A 26246-nucleotide genomic window follows, 5' to 3' on the forward strand; every position below is an offset into this window, starting at 1 on the left:
TTTAATATAGTAAATGCAATTTCGGGGGAACGCTTAAGCCCAGAAGCCTCCTCCCTAAATACGCCACTGCATATACTAATGAAATTATGAAAAGTTTCGAAACTTAATAACAATTAAACAGTACTTCTAGGAACAATGTTTTAAAGTCGTATTTTCTGTAATGGTGCTTTCCTCTCCTCTACTGTATATGGACATGGACATGGAAAACTACCGCTCACCTTGCCCTAGAAAATATATGAAGGAGCTATTAAGCTATTACTCTCGAATTTATTTTAAATGCCATGAAATGTAGTACGATAAGAAATTGATATGTTTGAAGACGTTTCAATCCTTGCATGTACTTTTTGTTGTTGAATGTTAATGGAAATGGAAATTGCGTTCCACCATTAAAAAAAAAAGAAACGAAAAAAAAACATGATGTAAACTAACACGTTATGTTTCTTTTGACAATAAAAAGTAATGACTATTACAATTTTGAGAAATACTAACTTATTTTGAAATTAATTTTAAATGTCTCAACCGATATATTTAGCCTACGTAATGAGAATTGAATATCTATTTTTTTTTTTTTTTTTTCATTGCAGGCAAAGTTGATTATGTCTAGGTTAACCAGATTCCAACGCCCCGTACGTAACACAACAGCCAGCAACGCTACAAATATGGAAGAGAGAGGAACAGTTGAGCGTCAGAGAGGAGCAGCAGAGAGGCGTCGTGGCTCTGCCATTCCTGTTATTGCTGTTCCTGTCACTCCTGTTGTTGCTGTTCCCGCCATTCCCTACAGCACTACTATTGTCACTACTATGGTGACTAACGGTACTGTTGGCACTACAGTTAACTATAGCTTTGGATATGGCCGCGCTATAGCCATTCCTGTTATCGCTGCTGCTCCGGCATATACCAACATTGCCTATGGTGTTCCTATGGCTACAATTTGTACTACAGGTTATGTCGTTAGGTTCGGCAATACTTACGCCGTACCTGCCGCTCTGTCTCGCATTGCTGCAGTTCGAGTAGCTGAAGTTCCAGTCAATCCAGGTTTAAGAGGCGGCTACACTGCTACTTTACCAGAGGCTGATTCCGTAAGGGCTGTATCTGTGTCAGATGGTGAAGAAGTTCCGACAACTCCACCTGCTGCTCCTGCTACACCCTCAGCCCCAACTCGTAAGAACTGAGATCGCAACCACAACATTGTTTGCGGTAAGTCACTATGTTAATTCTAATATTTAAAATGATATATATTCACAACATAAGTGAATGAAGTTACTGTTTGAAATGGGGGCTGATTATCGACACGTTAAAGTAAAAGACAGTAACTCCATTAACTTATGTTGTGGCTCCACGTAAATGTCAACGTTGCATTTTCATTTAACATTGGGCGTATAAAGAGTGTACAGCACAAACGGCTAGTCCGATTTGAAAAATTCCTTCATTTTAGATTGAAAACATCATATTTGAAGACGGTTTTCCCTCTTACATTTTGTTGTAACTCTGATAACAGAGTTACCCTATGTCAGGGGACTATTGAGACACCCTATATATATATATATATATATATATATATATATATATATATATATATATATATATATATATATATATATATATATATATATGTACTGCCGGAAAATAAAATTGCAACACCACGAAATTATTTTCCTATCTGAACCACATTTATTCCATATAATGTACATGGTACGAATATGAGATGATTACAAAATTAGCTCCTTTGTATATACATTGTTTTGTGAACGACACTTCTGTCACCACACTACCACCTCCACTTTAGTACCGTGTATACCCTCCAAGAACTGCAATACAGGCACGGATTATTGCATGCATTCGATCATAGAGATGACGGATACAGTCTCGCGGTACATTCTGCAATGTCTGCTCGATCTGGTCGCGCAAATCAGCAACAGTTGTAGGTGGACGTGGAGCAGTTCTCACTTGTTGACCCATAATGTCCCATACATGTTCGATAAGATAGAAATCTGAGGAGCGTGCTGGCGAGGGAAGTCGGGACACACCTTGCAGAGCACGTTCTGTTGCACGGGCAGTATGTGGCTGGGCATTGTCTTGCTGATCCAGTCGAATGAGTAAGTTCGAACGGAGTCGTATTGTAGACCTTAGAGAAGCTCGTTGGTCCTTTCGTCGAATCGGCCATCATGTTAGCCGTGATGCATCTGTGGTGCAACTGTGTTGGCAGCGATAGATAGCAACCCATTTCTACACCCGCAGAGAAGGTTCTGGACGTCCTCGTAGCACGCACGTGCATTAAGATTGGCGTATTGTGAGGGCGGCATTAGCAGACCACACAGCTATCAGGTCCAACATTCTAGCAAATGTAACCTCTGAAGTTTCCACACGCACTATTGGGAACATATTACTAACGGCAAGACTTCGGACATGCACACCAATTGCCTGTTTGCCACTGATGCCACATCACGCCGTACATGGTTGTCTTGGTGTCAGCAAAGGAGCACCTGGAGGAAGGAATGGCGTTCCGTTGTGTTCAGCGATGAAAGCCGATTCTCTCTATATGCAAGTGATGGTAGACTGCGAGTGCGACATCGACCTGGAGAGCGTCTGGTCTCACAGTGCATGCGTGCAAGACACTGTGGTCCCACCCCAGGTGTTATGGTGTGGGTCGCGATCAGCTACATCTCTCGTTCACCTTTAGTGTTTGTGAATGGGACATTGACAAGCACCTCTTACGTGCAACAAGTGGTAGAATCGGGTTTACTGCCTTTCTTGAGATAGGAGGGTTCTGTACCCTTTCAGCAAGACAATGAACAGCCACATACTGCCCATGCAACAGAACGTGCTCTGCAAGGTGTGTCCCGACTTCCCTGCCAGCACGCTCCTCAGATTTGTCTTCTATCGAACATGTATGGGACACTATAGGTCGACAACTAACAACTACTCCACGTTCAACTACAACTGTTGTTGATTTGCGCGATCAGATCGAGCAGACATTGCAGAATGTACCGCAAGACTGTATCCGTCATCTCTATGATCGAATGCATGCAATAATCCGTGCCTGTGTTGCAATTCGTGGAAGGTATACACGGTACTAAAGTGGAGCGGTAGTGTGATGATAGACGTGCCGTTCACAAAACAATGTACTGAAGGAGATAATTTTGTAATCATCTCATATTCGTACCATGTACATTATATGGAATAAAAGTGGTTCAGATAGGAAAACAATTTCATGGTGTTGCAATTTTATTTTCCGGCTGTATATATATATATATATATATATATATATATATATATATATATATATATATATATATATATATATATATATATATATATATATATATATATATATATATATATATATATATATATATATATATATATATATATATATATATATATATATATATATATGTGTGTGTGTGTGTGTGTGTGTGTGTGTGTGTGTGTGTGCATGTATGTATGTATACAAGAAGCATTATTTTCAGGTCAGATTTGGAGGTCAAAATTTATGATACGTATATGCAAAGGGAATCATAATGCCTATGAGGTAGAAGAAACGATCATTATTGCAATGTCCGGGTTGCATACCTTCTAGATCTTCGGATTTTTGTACTGCTCGTAGTTATATCCATTTCACGCATTTCTTTACTTTAAAAGATTTACCTTGCATTACTGATATTTTCTCCCGTGCGAAGACCGTGCACTTCTGCTACTCTTTAATAATAAAATAATATTAAAAATCACCAAAAATCTTTGTACACAGATATATCTTTATCAGATCTAATTGTCTATGAAGTTTATTTTTGGCTAGGAGGTGTGGATTTGCGAGTGGTCAAAATGTAAGCGAAAATGCATCCACGTTACTCGCAGTTTATAAGAACACCTTGTCTTTATGCAACCAACAGTATATAATCCTTATGCAAGCTTGCATAACAGTTTAGGATAACTACCCGGACAACGGAATAAGCATACTCTTGCTCTCTTTTTATCCAGATTCTGAATTAAGAGCCGGCAACTGTAGTTGCTTATATAATAATGCTAGTATATAATAATGTGTGTGTATGTATGTATGTGTGTGTGTGGGTCAAAATATTCATGTTACAGGTTGTTTCTAAAAACGATTTCCTATATGAAACCACCACTGCATATTTGTTATGCAGTCTTACATAATATGCGAGGATAAAGGTATTGCTCTTCGTTGTTTATTTATTTAACTTATTTCTTTACTTTCATATGTTTTGCATCAACTTTATTCCTCCCGTGAGAACAACGGACATATTAGCTTGTATATACAAGGTTAAGTCATAAGTCTTACAATATTCTGGTGCAAAACATACTTGTTTTTATTGCAGTGTTGTAAAAGCATATTAGCATTCAAAATATAGCCCCTAGTGTTGGACTGTATGCAGCTACCTTTCTGCCAGTTGCTCGATTCCACAGCGGTACCATATATTGTCCTCAAAGACAAAGAAGTCAGTCACTGCTGTTTAAACCTCCTGCTAGTTAGTGAAGCATCGTGATTTCAGAAAATCCACCATGAACTGAAACAAGCAGTAATCCGAAGGACACACTATGTCTAGTTAGGCATCAGTTCGATGCCATAAAGTTTCTGATGTTTTTTGTAGCGATTTTAGAGCCGAGTGTGATTGTGCATTATCATATTGCAGCAGGGCTCGCTTTCGGTTTACCAATACAGAATATTTTTGGCGTAGAGCAGCATACATCCACTCCAACTGTTCGGAATAAAGATAGGCATTGAAGGTACGATCGTTAGGAACGAACTCGAAGTGTTTATCCTCTCATAGTTCCACCATACACAGAGCATGACTTTATGCTCGAAACGCCCAGATATGACGACTAGTTATGGAAACTGGCTCTTATTGAAACACTCTTTTACCACATGTTAATTCAAAAAAAAAATCTCGTCGCATGTGGCAATTCGTTTCAGGAGGCGCACATCACGCGAATTTTGCAGTAGTTGTCGGCATACATCTACTCTCCTCTGGAATGGAGCTGGAATCTGTTACCTTATACATCGTATAATGTAACATGGCCCGGAAGTTTTGGGCAACCAGTGTATATATGAATTTAATATTTATTAAAATTTTATTTTTAATATATAATTAATCAATGACTTGATTTGAAGTAGATCGCAAAATTTGCGTTAAGTTCCTTGAACTGATGATTTTAGTATATTTAGAGGGAAATATATGGTAATATATTTACATTGAACAATTATTTGTATATTTAGCTAAAATATAATATTATTTTAGGAAAATAAGGTTATATCTGGTCGTTTTTAATCCTTTCCAGTCAATTTTCATTCATATTTTTGGCTTAGGGGATCTTCAAAAGAATTCAAAATTTTTATATCGAAAATCTTCTTTAAAATTTTACATTTGTAAAGTCAGCCATAGTAGCTTCTTGAAGCATCTCTTTGTTTAATCTAAATTATCTGTGATTGGATCTTCCGCAATCACATATGTGGTTGAGATTTTTCGGCTTCTTTGATCTTGAGAGAAACTCCTATCATCGTATAATTACGTCACAATGATCTTCCAATTGGGAATCTTCTTCCTGTTGCCTTTGTTCTTTTGGCTGATGAAGCCGCCATGATCAGATGTGTAGTGCGTCTGATCTACAGAAAATCTACAATTAAATTCAGTGTGATTAGCTGATAGTGGACCATTTTGGAGTACGAACTCTTGAGGACGGCGGCGCAAGACAAATTAGTTTGACTTGCTCATTGTGAAAGGGTACGAGGAAGCAAGCTGCTGGCGTCAGGTTTGCACGTTGTCGCCGAAACCGTGAAGACAGTATGGCTGCAGTCCAGCTTTAAATTGTTTTTTGACGTCCCAAAACTCACCAGGAGGTGAGGGGATGAAGAAATTTAATCCATAACGCCTAAGGTAGCTATATGTCTCTGAGATGAACAAGTAAGTGACTATTTTATTCAACAAAAATTCCCTTTTCGGACGAGTTTGAACCTACAAAATTTCTAACCTCTTTCGGATTGGAAAAATGTGTTATGTTATTGGCGTGGTGATGTCCACCAAAATGTGCTAAACGCTGCGTAGTTTTCCCTAAGTTATACAATATGCAAACTTAGCGATGTGACATAAACCACTCGTTCAATGGGGGGGAGAATTGTTCTTTTGGAGTTTCAGAGTGGATGTTTGTTACCAACAGTCCATGAAATGTGTGTACTCTCGAGTACATACATTTCACCCCAAAATTATATTTTGAATATGTAATTTCGTATATTCTTTTTTTGTTATTTATTATTTTCCGTACTGCTATATTACAGAACAAAATCCATTCTCTGGTTTGTGCTTACCTTCACTTTAGTTTGAATACGATGAGACAAAATGGATACAAAGTTTCGGCTCACATTGATAACAAGGGTGCTAATACAACTATTGGTAATGGGAGATGCTCGTCAGCAACAACACGTTCGTTATGTACAGAAAGTTAGTGTAAATAAAGTATGCGAGTCGAAACAAAATCTTTCATTGTCCAGTGCAAAGCTAATTATTTAAAACGATGTTGTAAAGTAACTTCAATAGTATTGTTGGTATTCAGAAAGTAGAGTGTTTAAAAGCAGTACGTGAACAGTGTAACGAAAGTAAATTATAGCATCTTGAAAGCGTACAGAATCGATTTCACTTAGTGTGACCGGGGTTGGAATCACAGACCTGCCAGAAAATTTCACTTCGTTAATAAGATCAACTAAATTCACTTTGGCATTCAGTTTCTTTTTCGAAATTCCATCCCGTTGCGCGATTTAGATTCGATTCGATATTTTTTTTATCTGGGTTAGTAATTACAAACATTTAGATTCTCGAAGCACTCACCGTCAGTCTCACTCTCGGGTCAGTGTCTTGTTCTGTCGGATCGTGGTTTGTAACCTATTTCGTGATGGGATGCAGACGACGAGCTGCGGATCGGGATACTGGACTGCGAGTGAGAATGAGGGAGGCTTAGAAATCGTCACATTTTGGGTCGACTTGAGTTCTATTTTCCGGAGATGATTGGTGTAGTGGATGGGTCAGTGAGTGTTGATAGCTTACCCGTCTGGGCCCGGTGGGTTCGCGTTCAGCAATCAGTGACGCATTCACGCAACCATAGTCTTGAGGAAAGGGAACATCATACAGAAACACATCAATATCATCATCATCATTCATTCATTTTTATTTTACATTTTTATTTTTATTTTACCTTTTTATTCTTTTATGATGTTTATTTTTATGAACTTTTTTTTTGTAAAAAATCGACTCATGCGGCACATTGCAGCAGCTTCCCTGATGATTTTCCCGAGTTCGTGAAGGTGGTGCACTACAGCAGACGGAAACATCCCGAGTTGGTTTGACAATCGTCGTGTGTTTATAAATCTTTTTTCTCAATGCCATATCGTATGATCTCAGAATCTATTATTTTAGGGTGGCCGGACCTTGGTTGATGTTCGACATTTTTACAACCTGGACAAATTTTGTGGAACCAACGTTTTGCTGTATTATGGTTCACTGACCCTTTCCTTTTGCGTAAGAATGTTTGGGTCGCTGCCACAGCCTTATGTCGAACCCATACACTAACAGTTCACGTATCAGACATTGTTCAGCATTTATCGTTATTGCTAGTAGAAACTATTCGAAGATACTGACGGAGTGGAGGCCTGCACACTCCACTATCTCTCGGGCCAGTACGATTTTTTACTTACGATCGATCACGACATATACACGCGCCTACACTGAACTTCTTGACATATTTGAAAAATATATCTTTTTTTATAATGTTACGTAAAGTTAATCACATACTCTTAGAACCATCTGTGTCGCACTTAGGAGTATATATGTTACTGCTAGGAATATTGCGTAGCTGTTAGCAGAAATCAAATTAGAATAGATAGAATTCGGATACCTAACAGTATGTCCTTTTTACGTATAATACAAAAATAGATCAATAATCTGTTCAGCAGAGTGAAAAGTATTAGGCCTAATTCACCAGATTGGGAACGAATGACATACTTTTTAATGCCTTTTTTGATTTCCTGAAAAATCACGCATGAGAATTTATCCTCGAGCATGTTATCAGGCCCGTAACTTGTAGAGGGCAGGGGGAGCAACTTCTCCCCCCCCCCAGAGAAGCTCTTCGTTGTTCAAGGGGTGGGGTGCTGACTGCCACAGCCAATTAAAGGTGCTGATTGCCACGACTGGCGCTGATTGCCAATATCAAGGTGCTGACTGCCACGATGGCGTGCTGACTGCCACGAGCCTGAGAGAAAGTTGCTAGACGTAACATTACCGGACGCCAAGAAGCACGAAAGAAACTAGATGATCCTTAGGATCGTGTTGTTCAGACCAACACCTAACAAAGGTAAACAGGTCTCTGTATGTACACTCATGTCCAAAATTATTGTCACATGATTATAAATGTGTTGTTCTAGTAATATAATTTGATAACGAATTCGCCCGCTATTCCTTATAATGTTAGTATGTGTATAATCGGCAAAGACAAGAATGTGGTAAATTTCATGTCAAAAGAGCAGTAAATAAGAAGAATAAAACGAAAATAAAATTTTATTGTCCATTTATTTACATTTTATTTTACTCATTATGATTTTCGTATTCATAATTCTTTTCCTATGAAATTTATCACAAATATAAATTTCCTGATTATACACATAATATAAGTATTAAAAGTTCTGCAAAATTTCAAATTATATTCTTACAAGAAGACAGTTATAGATATGCGACAATACCTTTGGACATAAGTGTACTTTCAGTTTTGTCAGGGAGCGGTGCGTACAAAATTGGTACGATTTATGTATTCTCACTTGAACTCCCTATGTCAGCATGAACTGTGAACAGCTGTGCAAATTGTTTCGAGCAGGTCTTGAAAGTTCCATCAAAAAAGCACTGCTGGCTGTACCTCACAAGGGAAGTTCAGGAGAAAGCACTCGCCTGCAGAGAAACTAAGCATGCCATTTGAAGTCCCAATTCATGCTGATTATAACAAGCTAATAAAATTCCTGTACGGTTGAGAACGGTTTGAGATATTCAACTTGGAAGTTTATATGAGAAAATGAGGATATACGCATTTATACGCGTTAAGTACAACATAATTAGTAACGAATATTGACATACGAATTGAAAGCTATCGGAAGTAACAGAAAAAAAAAGTGTTTCGCAATAACTAACGGGTTAGTTAGTTACAATTAGTCATTACATTGTTCACAATAATCATAGGTTAGAGATGAAAATTGATCACTGTTGTTCTGTTTTATGAAGAATGACGCAGGCAAAATACTCCCTTGCACCATGAACATTTTATATTTGCAATTGTGTTGCATCCATCAAGGAAACAGTTCGCAGAACCAAAGCAAAAAGCAAATTCGACAAGTGATTCAAAAGTTATAGGCCTATAATTTGTTCTTATCCTGCCTTGCAGAACGCAAACTGAAACAATCCAATGTATCGCGGTGATCGGAAGTGATTCGTATGGACAGGAACTTTATTTGATTGTTTCGTTGGTACATTATAACGTCCAGATGAAGAAAATTCATACTATGTACAAATCTCCTGCCATAATCTTTGATTGATCGGAATCAAAACACATCAAATGGTTCCACAAATCGTGTGCAATTCTTTGGTATCTTCTCAACCATTAGGTCTTTGCCATCCGTCATGCAACTTGTAATGGATAATTTGTCTGTGAATGGACCCCAATGATCAAGCAATAGCAAGTTCAAACCATCAGGCTTCGCCATGGGAGAGAATACTTAACGCGTTGAAACGTGCATCCACTCATTTTCTCATATAAACTTCCAAGCTGAATATCTCGAACAGTTCTCAACGTACAGGAGTTTTATTACCTGTTGTAATCAGCATGAATTGGTCCTTCAAATGACATGCTTATTTCTCTACAGGCGAGTGCTTCTCCCAAACTTCCCTTGTCAGCTGGCTTCAGACCATCATATCCATTAAATAATACAATAAACCAATTAATGTAAACAATGAAATGTGCAAATTGTACATATAACAGAAAAGACAATCCCTTTATAAACATCCAAGTGTATGTCGTTCCACTTAGTGAGCAACTTTGTAACTTATAAGAAGCCACATAGATTTGCTGTGATGATTACTAAATTAATCCCTACTAAATTAATTAATAATCATAAATTTAGTATGAGGGATTAATTCCTCTCTTTCCAAATACAGTTTCTCCCAGGCTCGTGACAGTCAGCACGCCGTCGTGGCAGTCAGCACCTTCATATTTGCAATCAGAGATAGTCGTGGCAGTCAGCACCTTCATATTTGCAATCAGAGATAGTCGTGGCAGTCAGCATCAATAATTGGCTGTGACAGTCAGCACCCGTGGCAATCAGCACCTATCCGCAGTATCAAACAGGTTCACTACATTACATAAACAAAACAGCACAAAAAAGGTAAATAAAACAAAAATGAGTCGTGGATCCACTTCAGTAAAAAGTGTCTACTAGTATGGGCCCTAGAGATAATATTTATTCGTATGGCTTTAATGTTTTGAACGGGCAGTGTACGTAAGATGTTAGCAGTAACTTTCCAGTGTACGAAACATTTTGCATCGCAAAGCTTAATGCTATTTACATATATCCTAACAAGTATTTATATCAGGGTTTGTTGCCAAACAGAGCAAACAAGTTCAAGGATATATAAAAGCTTGCGGAAAAATACGTCCCCGGATGTTATCAGATGTATTATAAGAATATTCAGTCACGTAGATCTACAGAAGACGACGATGAATCAGATTAGGACTAAGGGATGACGTTCCTCGTTGTGTTTGTTACGCATATTTTCAAATCATTTCAATTTCTGCTTTTTCTCTGCATTGCGTCCAATGTTCACAATGCAACAGTTATTTTATAGTGCACGCACGAGCAAACACAAACGACAATAATTCACTGAATTAATCAGGATAATCCATGTTTTTAGCGGAGAATTCCCCAATTTCCATATGTACTTTACCTAGACTCTCCTGAGGGGGCGCGGTGGCTCAGTGGTAGAGCGTTCACCTCCGGTGCTTGGGGTCCCTGTTTCGATCCCAGCTCGCGCCGTGTGGACTTTGTGGTGGACAAACACCTTGCTCGTGGGTTTTCTCGGGGTTCTCCCGTTTCCTCCCACTTTCTTCATTCCACCATTTCACTCATCTCTCATCATCACCGTCTCCTTTACCCTAACCGTCATAACCGTGGGACGTAAAACTTAAAGGTTCCATTTCATTTTCGACTCTCCTGACATATTCTGGTGAATTATTGGCATTTTTCATTTTCTGTGAATGAACCACAAAGTGGCCGCTACATTTTAACAGTCTAACCACCTCGTGATTATATCGTTCATTACTTAGGAAGAAACTTTAGAAGGACATTTATCCCATGCTTTTCATGTTGCACAAACATATACATATTTTTGAAATATACAATATAATGTTAAATATTTTGGTGATCAAATCATTCTAGTCCCCCGTATTTACACCTGTTTTGTGGGCATAACAATATTAGCCGGGAAGGTCATGCCTACATGAAAGGTCTCTGTAATCAACATACAATTGTGTGACAGCGTCACGTTGGTATCCATGCATATTTGCATTTCCTTGGAACGTTGAGTTGAGTTGATTTTAGTTTAGCGTCCCGTTCAGCAGCGAGGCTATATGAGACGTGGACCTACTGATTAACGTGGAATCCGAACCACATGAGCTCCCGCCGGGAATCGAACCCGGGTCTCCCACGCCATTCCTTGGAACGTTGTTTGTGTTTCCAGTCTCCTATCTCCTCCCAGATTAAGCTTTTTGAATAACACCGGTTTATTCATCAAGCTATTTAATTTTAGTGCGCTCAATATCTATTTCGTCATTTCGTACCCACATAACAGAAAAACCTCATGTTTCCCCACAGAAACAACAAACCCGCGTTTTTCCTAATTTCCGGTCATCTGTACTTAGGAATATCATTGTTTCTCTAGCGCCGAGCTTTATTAAATATTGCGTCCATTTTATTCAGCTGCTGGGACGTTTATCCTACCTTAATCTAATTTTTCTTAGACATCAGTTGCATAGTTTTGACGTGTTTATGTTTTGCAAACATTTTATGTAGTTCTACCTTCTTTTTGACAGATATTGCATGACTAGCAATTTAGGGATTTTTTTTTCATTCAAAGTAAGCGTTTATCCCTTATCTATAATCCTCTTCTCTTACACACACAAAACAAATGTTAAGTGCTTTCATGTTGTCTCTACGTTACTCTACGTTTGAAATGATGAAATACGTGCTTTCTTAATTTGACATTTGCATCAACGTTTCAGATCTATGGGAGTGGCCGTAGACTTTTCGATCAATTTTGTGTTTACGTGTTGACCCGCCATTCTATTGCACAGGTGTAGACAGTCGAGACTTTCTTCGTCTTCTTTCACTTTACAGCAACTCTTAAACGATACCCCTCTTGTTATTTGAAAATTATGAGAAGGACTCGTCTGAGGCTCTAGAACATATTTTTTATATCTTAATACATTGTGTATTTTTAAAATGATGAAACACTTGTTTTGCTGTTTCACATCTGTCTCACTGTTTCACATTTACAAAGGTGGCCATAGACTTTTCAATGCAGATTATGTTTCCATTTTGATCCGCTGTAATTTTGCACAGGGCTATAGTAGAGAGTCGTGATTCTTTACATCTTCTTCTATTTAACAACAACTTTCATTCGATATGTTATACGACCATCCTTCCCATTTGAAAATTTTGCGTTAGATTCCGCCTGAGACCCTGCTGGGGATCCTGGGGCCAAAAATATTATTTCAAAACGTATGTCGACAAACATAATGGAGTACGTGGTAGCCGATTTTTCCATCTACCACATGGTTTCCGACAAAATAATCCTTAGTCACACTTTGTGGACGCCTACATTAATCTCGGTAAATGTATCACTTCGAAGGGGGACATTGCCCACTGCAACCCTTCTCTCGCAGAAGCGACAAAACACTTGTTTCCTAGTTTGAAGTCATCTTTGCATCAGCAGAGTTTCGTTTCTTTAATGTGGCCCTATTAATCAAGGGGCCCTTTTCTGGAAAGGGGCCCTTTGTCCCCTTAAACAAAAAATACGTGTCGATTTATTTTCGGTCTAGTATATATGTGCCAAGTTTGAAAGAAATCGGATGGCAAGAAACTCTTTTACACGTTCACTTTTTGGATTTGAAGGGTTTTTGCCCCAAAGTCTTCAATTGTGATTACATTCACTTACTACTGTAAGATGTACCGAAATAGAAATTGAAAATTCTCGAGATTGTAATATAGTTTATCACATTCGATGGAAGGTATTTTTTATTATTATTATTATATTTACTGCTCCACAGAATTTAAGCAACTTTGGGTTATCATGGTGCGTAGCTTCCTTCACAAGGGTAGCACACATATATTGGGCGAATGTGAATTACCACTGTTACTTCAAGTAATCTAAAAAAATCCACTTCTAAGAAAATTCGTTAATATTTTAATTTAATTCCCTATTTATTCAAGGGGAACAGAGTCGGTGCCCCGAATTGGGAAGGTCTCGGCGTGTGAAGTTGTGATAGAAGCATTTGTTGCTCAGCCGAGGTGGTCGAGAACTCGGCCACCAAATATAACGATGTTTATTACTTAGACTTTCGGCTACTCGTCCACTACATTTGGTTTAGATCCGGCCAGTACTAACCGAGGAATAAAGTACCATACACAAGTTGAGCAAAGCTTGTATCTGGTCAAACTCGGCCATTAGGTATAGCGGTCTTTAGTCCTTAGACAATGGACTACTTCACTCAATTTCATTCAAATAAATCCAGTAGTTACCGAGAAACAAAGTATCACCGAGACTGTCTCTAGCCGAGCACAAGAACCAAATATACAATGTATTCCTTAAATCAGTGGTTACTAATTACTTCAGAGTTGCAGACTCCTTTTATACCTTTCAGGTAAGATAAGGAACACACAAGTTTATATTTTCGTATCTGTGTAATAGTAGTAGTTGGGAGGTAGGAAGCCAGCCATATTAACAACAAAAATTAAATTACAAACCTTTATATATGTTATGTACTGTATATTGTGTTATTACAACATGCAATATACATGCAACACATACATGCAGTTGTCCATTGCCTTATTTATATATTTTTATACACTATGAGATGTAAATAGTCCCATGAATCCTCTAAATATGTTTCACGGACCCCTAGGGGTCCGCGGACACACTGTGACGGAAGACTTATTTAGAAGATGGGCTACTTGCCCGCCAAATTTTGTTCGGAATCGGTTAGTAATTACCAAGTAATAAAGTACCACATACAAACTGAGACTATCCCTCGCCGAGCTCTGCCATTAAATATTACTATTATTAAGTATTCTGCCTTTTGGCAGGTCCTGGGACTAATGAGGTTTCCTTTATTATGATTTTAGATTTTGGGGTGGAAATGTTTCTTCCACGTTTCTTGATCTTCCCCTTTCCCTTTTAACTCCCAATATTTTTTTCTATTTTTCAAATCATCGATCAGTACTATTCTTCTTCCTATTTCTCGCTTTCCTTTCATCTTTGCTTCTATGGTGGCATGAAGAAGACAATTTCTTAGCAAGATGTGTTCAAGACAATTTCTTCGCATGATATGTCCAAACCACACTGAGAAAAATCCGTTCTCCGGACAGCGGTATATTGTATATACAAATATACGTTATCCTCTTGCTTACTACAGAAATCAGTACGGAGCATACGTTATCCGTATGCTACATAGGCACTGCCCTTGGATGTTACATCATGCCGTTGTAGTACGCCACCTACAATTTTTGTTCTCAATGCAAGTGGCCTTCCTACGAAAGATGCTGGCTAAAAGTGTCCTTCTCTCCTATTCGTTTCAAAAAGAATTTTTGGTTTGTTAGTCTCTCTTTCTCTCGTCCATTTTATATTTTTCAACTTCCTCCAACACCACATTTCGAAACTTTCTAAAATATTTCTTCTGTAACTTCCATAATGTCTAAGTCTCTGAACCATACAGTCCAATACCCCATATATATAGCACAGGACTAACCTTTTCTTTAAGCCTGTTAGTTAAGAATGATCTTTTCTTGTTGAATGCTTCTTTGACTATGACAATTCTTGGCCTGATCTCTTTGGTGCAATAAGCGTGTCTCGTCAAACTTCATAGATACTTGAAAATATCGACCTCTTCAATATTTCTTTATTCTGCTCTAACCCGTAAGGGTACGTTTCTATGGGATACTCACATGATTTTCGATATTTTAGATATTTTTATTCTTTAAACGATGGGCTACTTGCACACCAAATTTCGCTTGGCCCGGCTAGTAGCTACCGAGAAATAAAGTACCACACCCACGCACTCAAACCTTGAAGTTAACCTATAAGCTTTTGTACCTTACGTCAGGAGCTAAAGTGACGAAAGTTAGGAAATGGCTGAAAAGTTTTTAAAATGGTTCTGGAGCTGAGATTTTTTCATTGAGACATGTTATTTTATAATTTTATTTTCAAATCAACTAAACATCCTAAGGGGCGGAGATGGTTTAAATATACATTTCAAACATTCTCCATAAACCTCTCTTTCCTGCACAAAGAACGAATATTTCAGTAGCACTCTTTATTTATGTATTTATCAGTCACCTATAACAGAGCTCTTACTCCTTTTATAATACGCATTAAAACAAATTAATTTTAAATATACTATTATTATAATTAATTGAATAATTTACGATTATTTATAATTTTAAGTTATTCATTAAAACAATAATACAAGTAAGAAGAGGTGAGAAACGTTTGAAAGATTTTTAGTGTATAATTTATTTTATAATCTCAACCCTGTATGCATTGCAGTGATACATAGCAATATCATATTTTTTCTTCATTTCTTATCTGGACGAGTGATACGACTAATCCAGATGCATTATTGTTTCTCCGTGTTTCTTTTTTATTCTGGGGGTTTCAGGTTTGTTCCTATTCTGTGTGTGTTTAGTGCTTTTTTTTTTTTTTTGCGTTTTCCTCCTAGATTTCTCTTCAATTCCAATTGACTAAATATTTTTTTCATGAGTTATGGGTCACAGATATCCAATATTACTATTACTATTACTATCACTGTTTTTTTATGTTTTGCGGACAGCGGTATATTGTACAAATATACAGAATCCTTATGTTTACTACGGAAATCTGTACGGAACATACGTTACCCGTATGATACATACGTACTGCCTTTTTTCCTCCTAGATGTTACATCATGCCCCTGCAGGATGTCTGCATCTAACAGTTTTTCGTATATTACATACGTCAGCTATAAGTTATATACGTTCATCTGTATGTGAGATCCTTACCACCTATATACACTTATTTCTTTCGTATGGAAAGTACGTTTGTTAGGAACACTTATACGGAAAATATACTACAAAATATAGGTCTACGTTTTCAGTTATACGTTTGCAGCAGTATTTTACATAGCGTTGTACGTTAAGTCCAAAAACTGCAGGATTTACGCATGTAATCTACGTTTTTACGTACGCCACATACGTTTTTTTCTCAGTGTACACCATTTTTCTCTTTTGTGATTCCTGAGAGTTTGTTTTGTTTCGTGTTCTGATATTTACTATGTATACTTGTACTTTTTCTTTGTTTATTAGTGTGATGTAAGTCCTGTTCAGATGAACTCTCTCTTTGATTACTGTTCATACTCTCATTTGTGATATTATTCATTTCCAGGAGTAAAGAAGCATTAGCTACGCATGGAGATGTGAGGCAGGAAAAAAGAAGAAGAAGAAGTTACCAATAAAATGGAATTCTGGAACAAAAGCTTTAAAAAAGATGTTTCTAGTATTTTTGTACTTTTCTTTTCTTTCTTTCTTTCTTTTCTCTTTCTTTTCTTTTTCACAGAATGTGTACGTTATTTTCCAGTAAATAAAGTGCATTTACTATATTACTTTATTATGATTTGATAGATATGAATATTTCTCCTTACATAAAATATTAAATACAGTAGAGACTACATCATATATATTATAAAAATTCCGACGCTTTTAGCATATCTACTAGATTCAACGGTCAGCTGTCAACTGATGTTTGAAGTGATCAACTGCGACTTATTTTCTCTGTGCCATCTCATGCGCAAAAGACTCAATACTTTCAGACGATCTTAATAGACTTTTGGAAGATAGTAGCTACCCATTTCAACCTGGATCATTTAATCATACCAATTTGATTAAAGGCATATTCTGTGGGAATAGAGTTTCCAATATTTATGCTAAAAGTAAAGTATCTTCTGTATTTTTATTACTAAACTTTAATTGAAATAAATATTCTAAAGCGAAAGGGATTCAGATATTTCCGATAAACATAGTCTACCATTGCCAAGAACCAGTATTTCAGCTAGTATTATTCTATAATTCATTGTATAAGTCTTTAATATTTAAAAGATTAGGTGTAGGTTTAGAACTCCATTGGACAGCCTTAGTGAAGTCAATACAGTTAACGAATCAAAACACATGCAAACTGTAATGGTGATGTTCTTTTTTGTACTATATAAGTTAATACATGAGAAATAGCAAAGGCTTCATAGATAGATTCGCATGTTGATAATTTGAATTTCAATATTGTTTTGTTTTTCGGAATGTAAATACTTGCTCCTTCATTCTTGTTTTCATATTTAGATGCATTCCTATATATTAATTTTATATTGACCTCTAATATTTAAATATACGATTCCCATAGGACATTATATATTTGAATTCTTAATAATTTGTTCTCCATCTTTACATAATTAGTTATATCAGTTGTTAAAGTTGTTCCATAACACACACACACACACACAAAAAAACGCTGGCGCTAGAAGTTTGTGTATAAAAGGTTTTAAATTTTGAAGGTTAAATAATACGTTTAACATCCAAGCCATATCAGAGTTTTGAGGAGTTGTTATTTTGTTAAGGAACATAACTAAGTATTTTAATCTTGGAATAGTTATAGAAGACTTCTACTCCCTTGAGATAATTATTATTTGTAATTTTCTTCATTATGATTACAACAGAAAAAATACGTTTCTGCCAAAATAACAAAAAATCGGCTGAGAGAAAAGTATTTTTTATTTGGTTTCACATTGGATTTTTCCCACCTTTTAATAAAAGTATTTTGTTAGATGAACTGAATATTCTTAGATACATAATTTTCGATATAACATTGATAATATAATTGCATCAGTTTTATAGGATTCACTCCTTTTTTGTAGCTAAACTATAAAGGAAATTATTATATTTCATGACTTAACTATTTAAACAATTTAAATAAGATTTCAAACGTAATTTACTATCCATATTTAAGCCAAAATATCTGATATGTCTCTCATTAAATATTTTTGTCCATTGTGCCAACTTGAAGAAGTATCTCAGGAATATTTTTTTCCCTGAATTAATTACGGATTTTTTTTTTTTCAGTTAATGGCCAGACCAATTTGTTACGTATTTTAAGGCTTTTTATATTTTTTTAAAAAAAATACCATCATCCATATTATTAATAGTTACCAAAACAAATATCGTCGGCAAACAATTGAATTTGAATTTGTCCCTATAATGAATTTAATATATATATATATATATATATATATATATATATATATATGGCTGATTTTGCTGCCTTGTAGGAGAAGGTCTAAACAACTGCTGCGTAATTTATTGTAAAAATCTTTATCTTAATATATACTTTCCTGTTAAGAAGAGAGTTATGAATAAAATTAATAATTTTACTTGAATCTTAATTGGAAACTTTTTTGAACAACTAAATCAAATGACACTGAATCATATACTGCAGTTACATCTATACAAATAAAAGATAGATATCCTCTTGTACTAAAGCATCATATGTTAAAAGCTTTTTTCTTAAATCCAGTAATTTGCAGTAAAAAATGTCTATTTCATAAATATCATATTAACCTATTCATATTAAATTTTCGAGAATTTTATAGGCTCAAGGAATGAGTGAAATTGATCTGAAATTCTCAGCTGCACCATTTCTTTTCTCTCTTTCGGGATAGGAATATGACGAAATTTACTTGTTCACAAAACTTGATTAAAATACTGTAGATGTAAGCGCTGCGTCTGGAAGATTTTAAAGTAATTATACATGGTGCGGCACGTAAAACCGGCCCGTCGTAATATTCTGGTATATTGTGTTTTTGGCAACACTTAAATAATCTACCTTCCTACCAAGAGATGGCGTGTCGAGGTCGGGTCGACTTACGTGACCTGCAGCAGTCACGTGCAGCCGCAGCCAGTGAAACTTGTCGAAACCAGTTGAGAAAAAGGCCTCGTTGTGTTAAGCCGGGTGAGTGTCAGTGTGTGATAATGCCGTGTTCGATACCCGAGCGTGTTGCCATTGTTGAAGGGTTCATTCTCACTGGATCTTTTGTGAAAACAAAGAATTTGTTTCGGGAGAAATTTCCAGGACGTTCTGTGCCAGCAAAAGGCACCATTCAGGAATTGATTGAAAAATGGCGGCGTACGGGATCGGTTCAAAATGCTCCCAGGAACAGACGACCATCTGTCTGCACACCTGAATTAAAGATGCAGGTGGAGGAGATAATGACAAGAAGTCCTCGAAAGTCAACCAGGAGATTGAGTCAACAGGTTCATGCGAGTGAGAGAAGTTGCAGACGTGTTTTAATGGGACTGAAGTTAAAACCGTACCGGATAAGTGTTGTGCAAGAACTGAAGGAGCCTGACCTGCAGAAGAGGGTGCATTTCTGTTCATGGCTGTTGAGCAATGTTGCCAGTGGTTTCTTGGATCCACTAATGCTCATCATGAGTGACGAGGCGTGGTTCCACCTGTCTGGGTACGTAAATTCCCAAAACAACCGGTATTGGTCGACAGAAAATCCACACGCAATCCACCAGGTACCCTTGCATGATAAGATTGGTGTTTGGTGTGCCATTTCCGCCACACGCGTTATTGGGCCCATATTCTTTGAGACGACAGTGAACAGTGACGTGTATATGGGAATCCTGGAGGAGTTTTATACACACTTGACCGAAGAGGAGCATCAGTTATGTTACTTTCAGCAGGACGGTGCAACATGCCACACATCAGCTGCATCATTGTCCCTTGTGCATGAGATGTTTACACCAGAGAGGACAATCAGCAAAGGCTTGTGCCCTCCTCGGTCACCAGACTTGTCCACGTGTGACTTTTACTTATGGGGACTGTTAAAGGGAAGAGTATACGAAACAAATCCACACACAATTGAAGAACTCAAGACCAGAATCCAGGATGTCACCAATAGCATTACAACACAAGGACTGACAAGGGTATATATGAATCTCCTCAATCGTGCTCACATGTGTGTTGAAGTGGGCGGAGGACACTTTCAGCACCTGCTGTGAAGGTGAGTAGTCATATTCAATACATTACATTTCATTTATGTGTTGTAGTTAATCATATTCAATACATTACATTTCATTTTATGTGTTCACTTTACGGGCCGGTTTTACGTGCCGCACCCTGTATCTTATTCCATCTATTCTGGAGAAGTGTCTTTAAAAATAAATAAAATTGAAGTATAATATTTAATTCTAGAGTTCCTGTATCTCTTCGTGATAAACTTAAGAATTTTTAAAGATAAGTTCTATTACTTACAGAAGCAGGGGGTATTACTCTGATTAAATTTGTCCACCCAATGTAAACGTCTATAGAATACTCGGTATGTTATCATCTATTGCTTTTTTAAAGTAATGTTAACAAAATTTCTGGATTTTGTATTTCGGTGCGCCTTCTGATAAATTTTACAAAATATTTCCCAACTGTTTTTTTTTCTTAAAATAATTACTCGAGATTTGACATTAGTATGTTGACAATTTTAAAAAAATCTTTCACTTTATTTTCCAAAATAAATCTAAGAGTTTGCTTGACAAAGATTAACACATTTTTTACATTCGGTGTTCCACCAGATTGGTTTCTTAGTTTCCTAATTTTTATATTTCTGATAAGACTGTCTTTTTAATTTTGTATATTTCTCTTACTTTTTTTGGCATTTATTCCGAAGTTGGTCGTCCGCCTATTTTTTTTTTTTTTTTTTTTTTTGGCTAAAAGCGTAATAATTTGTTTCTTTCTGTACTAAAGTTTAATATTTAATTCCCACAGTATTGCCGAGCGAACCCCGCAGGGCACACTGTTTTCTGTCTCTATTACAGTTAAATGGGAAGAAGGATCTGTGTTCTAGAACCTTGCCGCCATATCAGTTATGTTACTTACCGTTACATTGAGAAGTATAACTTCCTTAACATTTCTATACAGTTATTTGCTTACCGCATTTTCTACAATTTTAGATTTAATGAGCCATGACTTTTACTTACTTTTAATAGATCTTCCTGATTATCACTAGCCATGCTTAGAAAACAAACGTTCATTACATTCCCATAATCGTACCATGAAGTAACCTTGCGCCAAGTTCCCTCCGCTTGTCAAATAGTTTAATGTTTAGAAGAGTTTATATAAGAAAATAATCACAACTTTTGCTCTCCTTATCAAGCACCAAACAAGCTAATTATTCATTTCTTCCCGGCAAATTTTCAAAATTTTGCTAGAAACGGACGACCAGCTTTGAAACTTACACCTTTTTTATATCTGAAATAGTATTTCTCATTAATTGAGTAAGATTTATTCCATCGAACTTAACTTGATTAAAATTTGTTGACTTCAACTTTATTTCCAAATCATTTCTATATTACAACCAATCTGTGTTAATAGAAAATTTTCAAGACTTGTAATATTGATTTTGAATTTTTCGTTTTCGTTTTCTTTTTTTCTCATAAATATAGACGAGGATTGTTAGTAACTTTTCAAACGTCAATAAAGAAGCTTAAATCCATTCATGCAGCTTGGCAACAGAGCTAAAGTTAATCAATTATATTTTATTGTCATATCATCAATGGTAGCCTTAGGACAGGCAAAATCGAAACCTCTGTTTGAAAGGTAAGATGATATGATTCAACTAATAATTTTATATTAAGCTGTTCACATTTCTGTTTTCAAGACATTTGTTTTCAATATCCTATCCTGGTAAAATTTTATATAATATTCAAATATGGCAAGTCCTGATCATTTATCAATACACCTTATTGTTGTCATAAAATGTTTATTATTTACTTGTTATAACTTCTGTATATTTGAGAATTTTGAATGCGTCTTCGGTGTAATGAAGTCCTAGGTTCAATTTCCGGCATAAGAGAAATATTGAATATATTACGGGTTAAATTCCAAAGTTGGGCGTCCGTTTCTAGCGAAATTTTTAAAATTTACAGGAAATATATGGATAATTTGATCGTTTGTGTGCTTGATAATATATAAAAGTCTCGAAAAATCTGTTTATTTGTTATATATAAGCGGTTATAAACATGGGACTATATGGCGAGCGGAAGGAACAACTTGGCGCAAGGTAACCGAACAGTTGCATTGTGGGAAAGAAACGAGCATTTATGTTACCAATATGGCGAATGTACAAGGGCAATGAACTAGCAATTTTAACATTTGTGAAGGAATACATTGATAACAAGCAAAATCTTTTGAAAGTTTGTGAAGACCACGGATTAATGAACCAAATAACAAATTGCAGAAAGTATGGAAAGGAGATAACAATGAAAAAAACTTGATTAAAGCGGACGCCCAACTTTGGAATATATGCCTATATTACTGTGGTTTGGATTCCATCTTAAACTTTAGGTCCACATCTGATATAGCCTCGATTCTGGAAAGGCATGCAAAATTTCAATAAACAACACTTTTGAGAATTTTCAATTATGCATTATATGTAAAACTAGTGCATTATATGTGTAGTGAAGAATATAATTTTGACAAGACCTTTTTTAAACGCCTTTGGAATAACCTAGATCTATTAATTTATACATACGTATTTCTGGCCATTGCCGGCACCTATGGTCTTAAGCTCGTCACGTATGAGGGATGACAACCCTTTGCGATTACACTTCGGGAAATTCAGAAATGAATGGTAAAGGAAGAAAGCGGCCTGGGACTTCTATATTAGGTACCATTCCACCATTTGCCTAGTGTGAATAATAGTAATGTGATAAATCAGTCTTTTTGCTGGAGCTAGTTCCTTCGCTCCTACACCGATACGAGAGTCGTTGAAAGGTGCCAGTTCAGTTTTGAACTGGTGATCGAATCCGGCGTTGGAACGGTGCTCACTTTTACGGCAGCGTTGCTGCCATGAGAAAGAAATTATTTTCTTCAATAAGTTCCTATTTTCTAATAGATGACATAGGGTCATATTCATAGATGCATCTTAATGAAAATGTATCTCGAGATCTTGTCTTGAGAGCAGAATTGCTGTTTATAGTCCCATTTAGGAAAGATTTTAAGATATAGATTTCTTTTTTTTAAAAAAAAAGTCTTGTTGTAAATTATATTTCACCATATTTATAATATTTCTCAAGACAAGTCTCGCTAATTCATAGTTATAACCAGTGTCCTGAGCAAGATGCTGAGATTTTGGCTGAGGAATTGACAATATTGATCTACAGAGAGAAAAAATTATAACTGATAGCAAGAAGTGTTCTTCTGGAATCGATCTAGTGTTCTAAGAATAGGCATCATTCTCTCTCTTAATCTTTTATTCAAACCAGAAGTGTCCGAAATCAAATACTTCTAGTTTTAGCGTTCATCGCCATTCAGTTAAGTGTCTCAAAAATATATTCCATTTCCACTAATATTTCTACTGAAGCCGAAGTGACAGAAATCAACAACTTCTGGTTTTCATGTTGGTCGTTATAGAGTGAAAACGGTAACAGATAGCGATAAGTGATTTTTCTACAATCAATTAAGCATCTCAAGAACATATTCCATACCTATCTACTCTAATCTCTCTATCAAATCCGGAAGTGATAGAAAATAACCACGTTGAATTGAAAATAATAACGTTGAGTATTACAGAGTAATAATAGTAATAGATTGAGGAATGTGGTCTCCTGCAATCGATTAAGCGTCCGTTTCATTTCCATCCTTAACTCTCTAATAAAACTGGAAATGGTAGAAATCTAGTACGACTTCCGGTTTCAGTATGGATCTACATATAGCAAAAACTCTAAGAGATAGGAAAAAGCGGTTTTGTGGAATCGAAAAATGAAATGAAATCTTTACGTCCCTCGTATATGCTGGCTGGGCTAAAGGAGACGGTGATGATAAGAAGTGAATGTAATGGTGGAATGAAGAAATTGGGAGGAAATGGAGAACCCCGAGAAAACCGATACACAGTGTTTGTCCACTACAAAGCTCACTTGGCGAGGGCTGGATCGAACCAAGGACCCCATGGACCAGAAGTGAAAGGTCTACCACTGAGCGACCGCGGCCCCTTGTGGAATCGATTTAGAGTTCTAAGATTATGTATCACCTCCTCTCTTACTTAATCCCCTATTCAAACTAGAAGTGGTATAAATATCTTCCACTTCCGATTTCAATAACAATTGAGAAAACCATGTAATGCGCTGCTAAAATAGACCTGAACTTTAGCGCATTACATGGAATTTGGACAAGTGATAATTTGAATTCTGGTCTGTACCCGATTATGCTTAAAATTAAAATCTACGAAAGCTTTTTTTTTCGAATCTTTATTATAAAACAACCTGATTGATTTCAAAAATGGTTGACAGTTTGTTAAATAGGGACAACATAAGTTTGTATGTGATCGGTGATTTAGTTAAGAAATATGCGGATATAAATTAATCAAAGCCTTGGAACGACATTTATGATATGGAAAATCCAACTGTTACAGTATTTTATGGTTAATTACGTAATGTGCATGTGGATTTGGAAATCAATATATATATATTGGGCTGAGGAAACAATATTCCTTGTCTCTGATACGCAGATCAAGAAGATAGGTGAAAGAGAAAGAATAGTTTATTATTTAAATTATGACTGAGCCGAAACATGTAGTACTAGCTTTCAAATAGCTAGTCTATGGAATCTAATGTTAATGGCATATAAATTATTTTAATGTAATGAAAAGTATTCGACGATTATGAGTGTATAATAATAATAATAATAATAATAATAATAATAATAATAATAATAATAATAATAATAATAATAATAATAATAATAATAATAATAATACTTAATGAATATATTTTAATGTAAAATATAATTTAGAAAAAGCTGTTCAAAAAGTTAGAAGAAACTCGATTAACGTCAAATAATCATTCATATGTTGTTTTGTATATATCTATACTGCAGAATAGCATTGACAATTCATGTAATTTTCAAGCACAGCTTTATCACCTATTTGAAAGTTATCCGCATGTATGTTGCAATGGTATAACCCTCTATTTCACTGTGGGAGTTTATCATCAGCGCAACAAACCTCCAATCTTTTATAAAGGAACATGTACGTACCAGTGTGTGAGTAGGTGCATTTCAACCAGTCCATATAAACCAAACTCCTTCACGTAGTGTACATGAGACATTGCTACTTGTTCTATTTTCTGAAGTCACAAAATAAATATTCAAGTTGAATGCAATTTCACTTTCCAAACCTTAATTTCGTAGATGCCATTTTCCCACAACCCACAATGTTACTTATTCTCCCACCTCCTTAACTCACGTACACTATTCTATAGAATGATCAGTCAATTCCAAAGATCACACACAGGCTATGCAAGTAGCTGATAACAGCTAGCGCCATTTGTTGTTTCGCTCTGCAGTAAACCTCACTACAGAAGGTGCTACTATCTAACAACGGTAATAAGAACTTAATGTTTTAGCTTCTTGCTTGACAATTTGAAATTTCAAACGTTTTTTCAACATTAAATTATTCTATCAAAGCATACGACACGGTATATCAAAAGACACAATTTCGAACATTGAAAAAACCGCGCGGGTACCATCTCGCAGACCGCCACACACACACAATGATACCAAGAGAGATCGATCCATTATCTACAGTCAAACAAGACCAACATTGCCGTTCTGATCGTGTGTGCAGTGCTAGGAAAAGTTTTCGAATGGATTTCTGGTAGTGGTAGGACATTGTAATCGCAGAAAGCTGCCACTCGTTGAAGGGCCTTCCAACACAAAAGTAAACGCAACTTAGTTCCATGAAAACGTCATATACGTCTGTATAACAGACACATCTCCTCCTGTACAAGGGATACTACAGTCGGGAAAAGGTACCATTCGTTGAAGTGCCTTGCAACAGCAAAGTAAACGCACTTTAGTTCC

The 26246-nt window shown here is 36.3% G+C and overlaps 2 protein-coding genes across 2 annotated transcripts in view; one reads left to right on the top strand and one right to left on the bottom strand.

Annotated features, from left to right (window-relative positions):
• LOC145663636 (uncharacterized) overlaps positions 1–16944 on the top strand; it is a 47930-nt gene extending 30986 nt beyond the window's left edge. Inside the window, exons 2-3 of the mRNA XM_081729736.1 lie at positions 585–1197; positions 16737–16944. Coding sequence (XP_081585862.1) covers positions 585–1172 — 588 coding nt within the window. The 3' untranslated portion in view covers positions 1173–1197; positions 16737–16944. The remainder of the gene's footprint in view (positions 1–584; positions 1198–16736) is intronic.
• The window catches only part of LOC145663637 (solute carrier family 25 member 45-like), a 112800-nt gene extending 87197 nt beyond the window's left edge, over positions 1–25603 (bottom strand). Inside the window, exon 1 of the mRNA XM_081729738.1 lies at positions 25422–25603. The gene's annotated coding sequence lies outside the window, so the exon portion shown is untranslated. The remainder of the gene's footprint in view (positions 1–25421) is intronic.
• Between the last annotated feature and the right edge of the window lie 643 nt (positions 25604–26246).

This window comes from Thermobia domestica, chromosome 11, assembly GCF_964235325.1.
Source record: "Thermobia domestica chromosome 11, izTheDome1.hap1.1, whole genome shotgun sequence".
NCBI lineage: Eukaryota > Metazoa > Arthropoda > Insecta > Zygentoma > Lepismatidae > Thermobia > Thermobia domestica.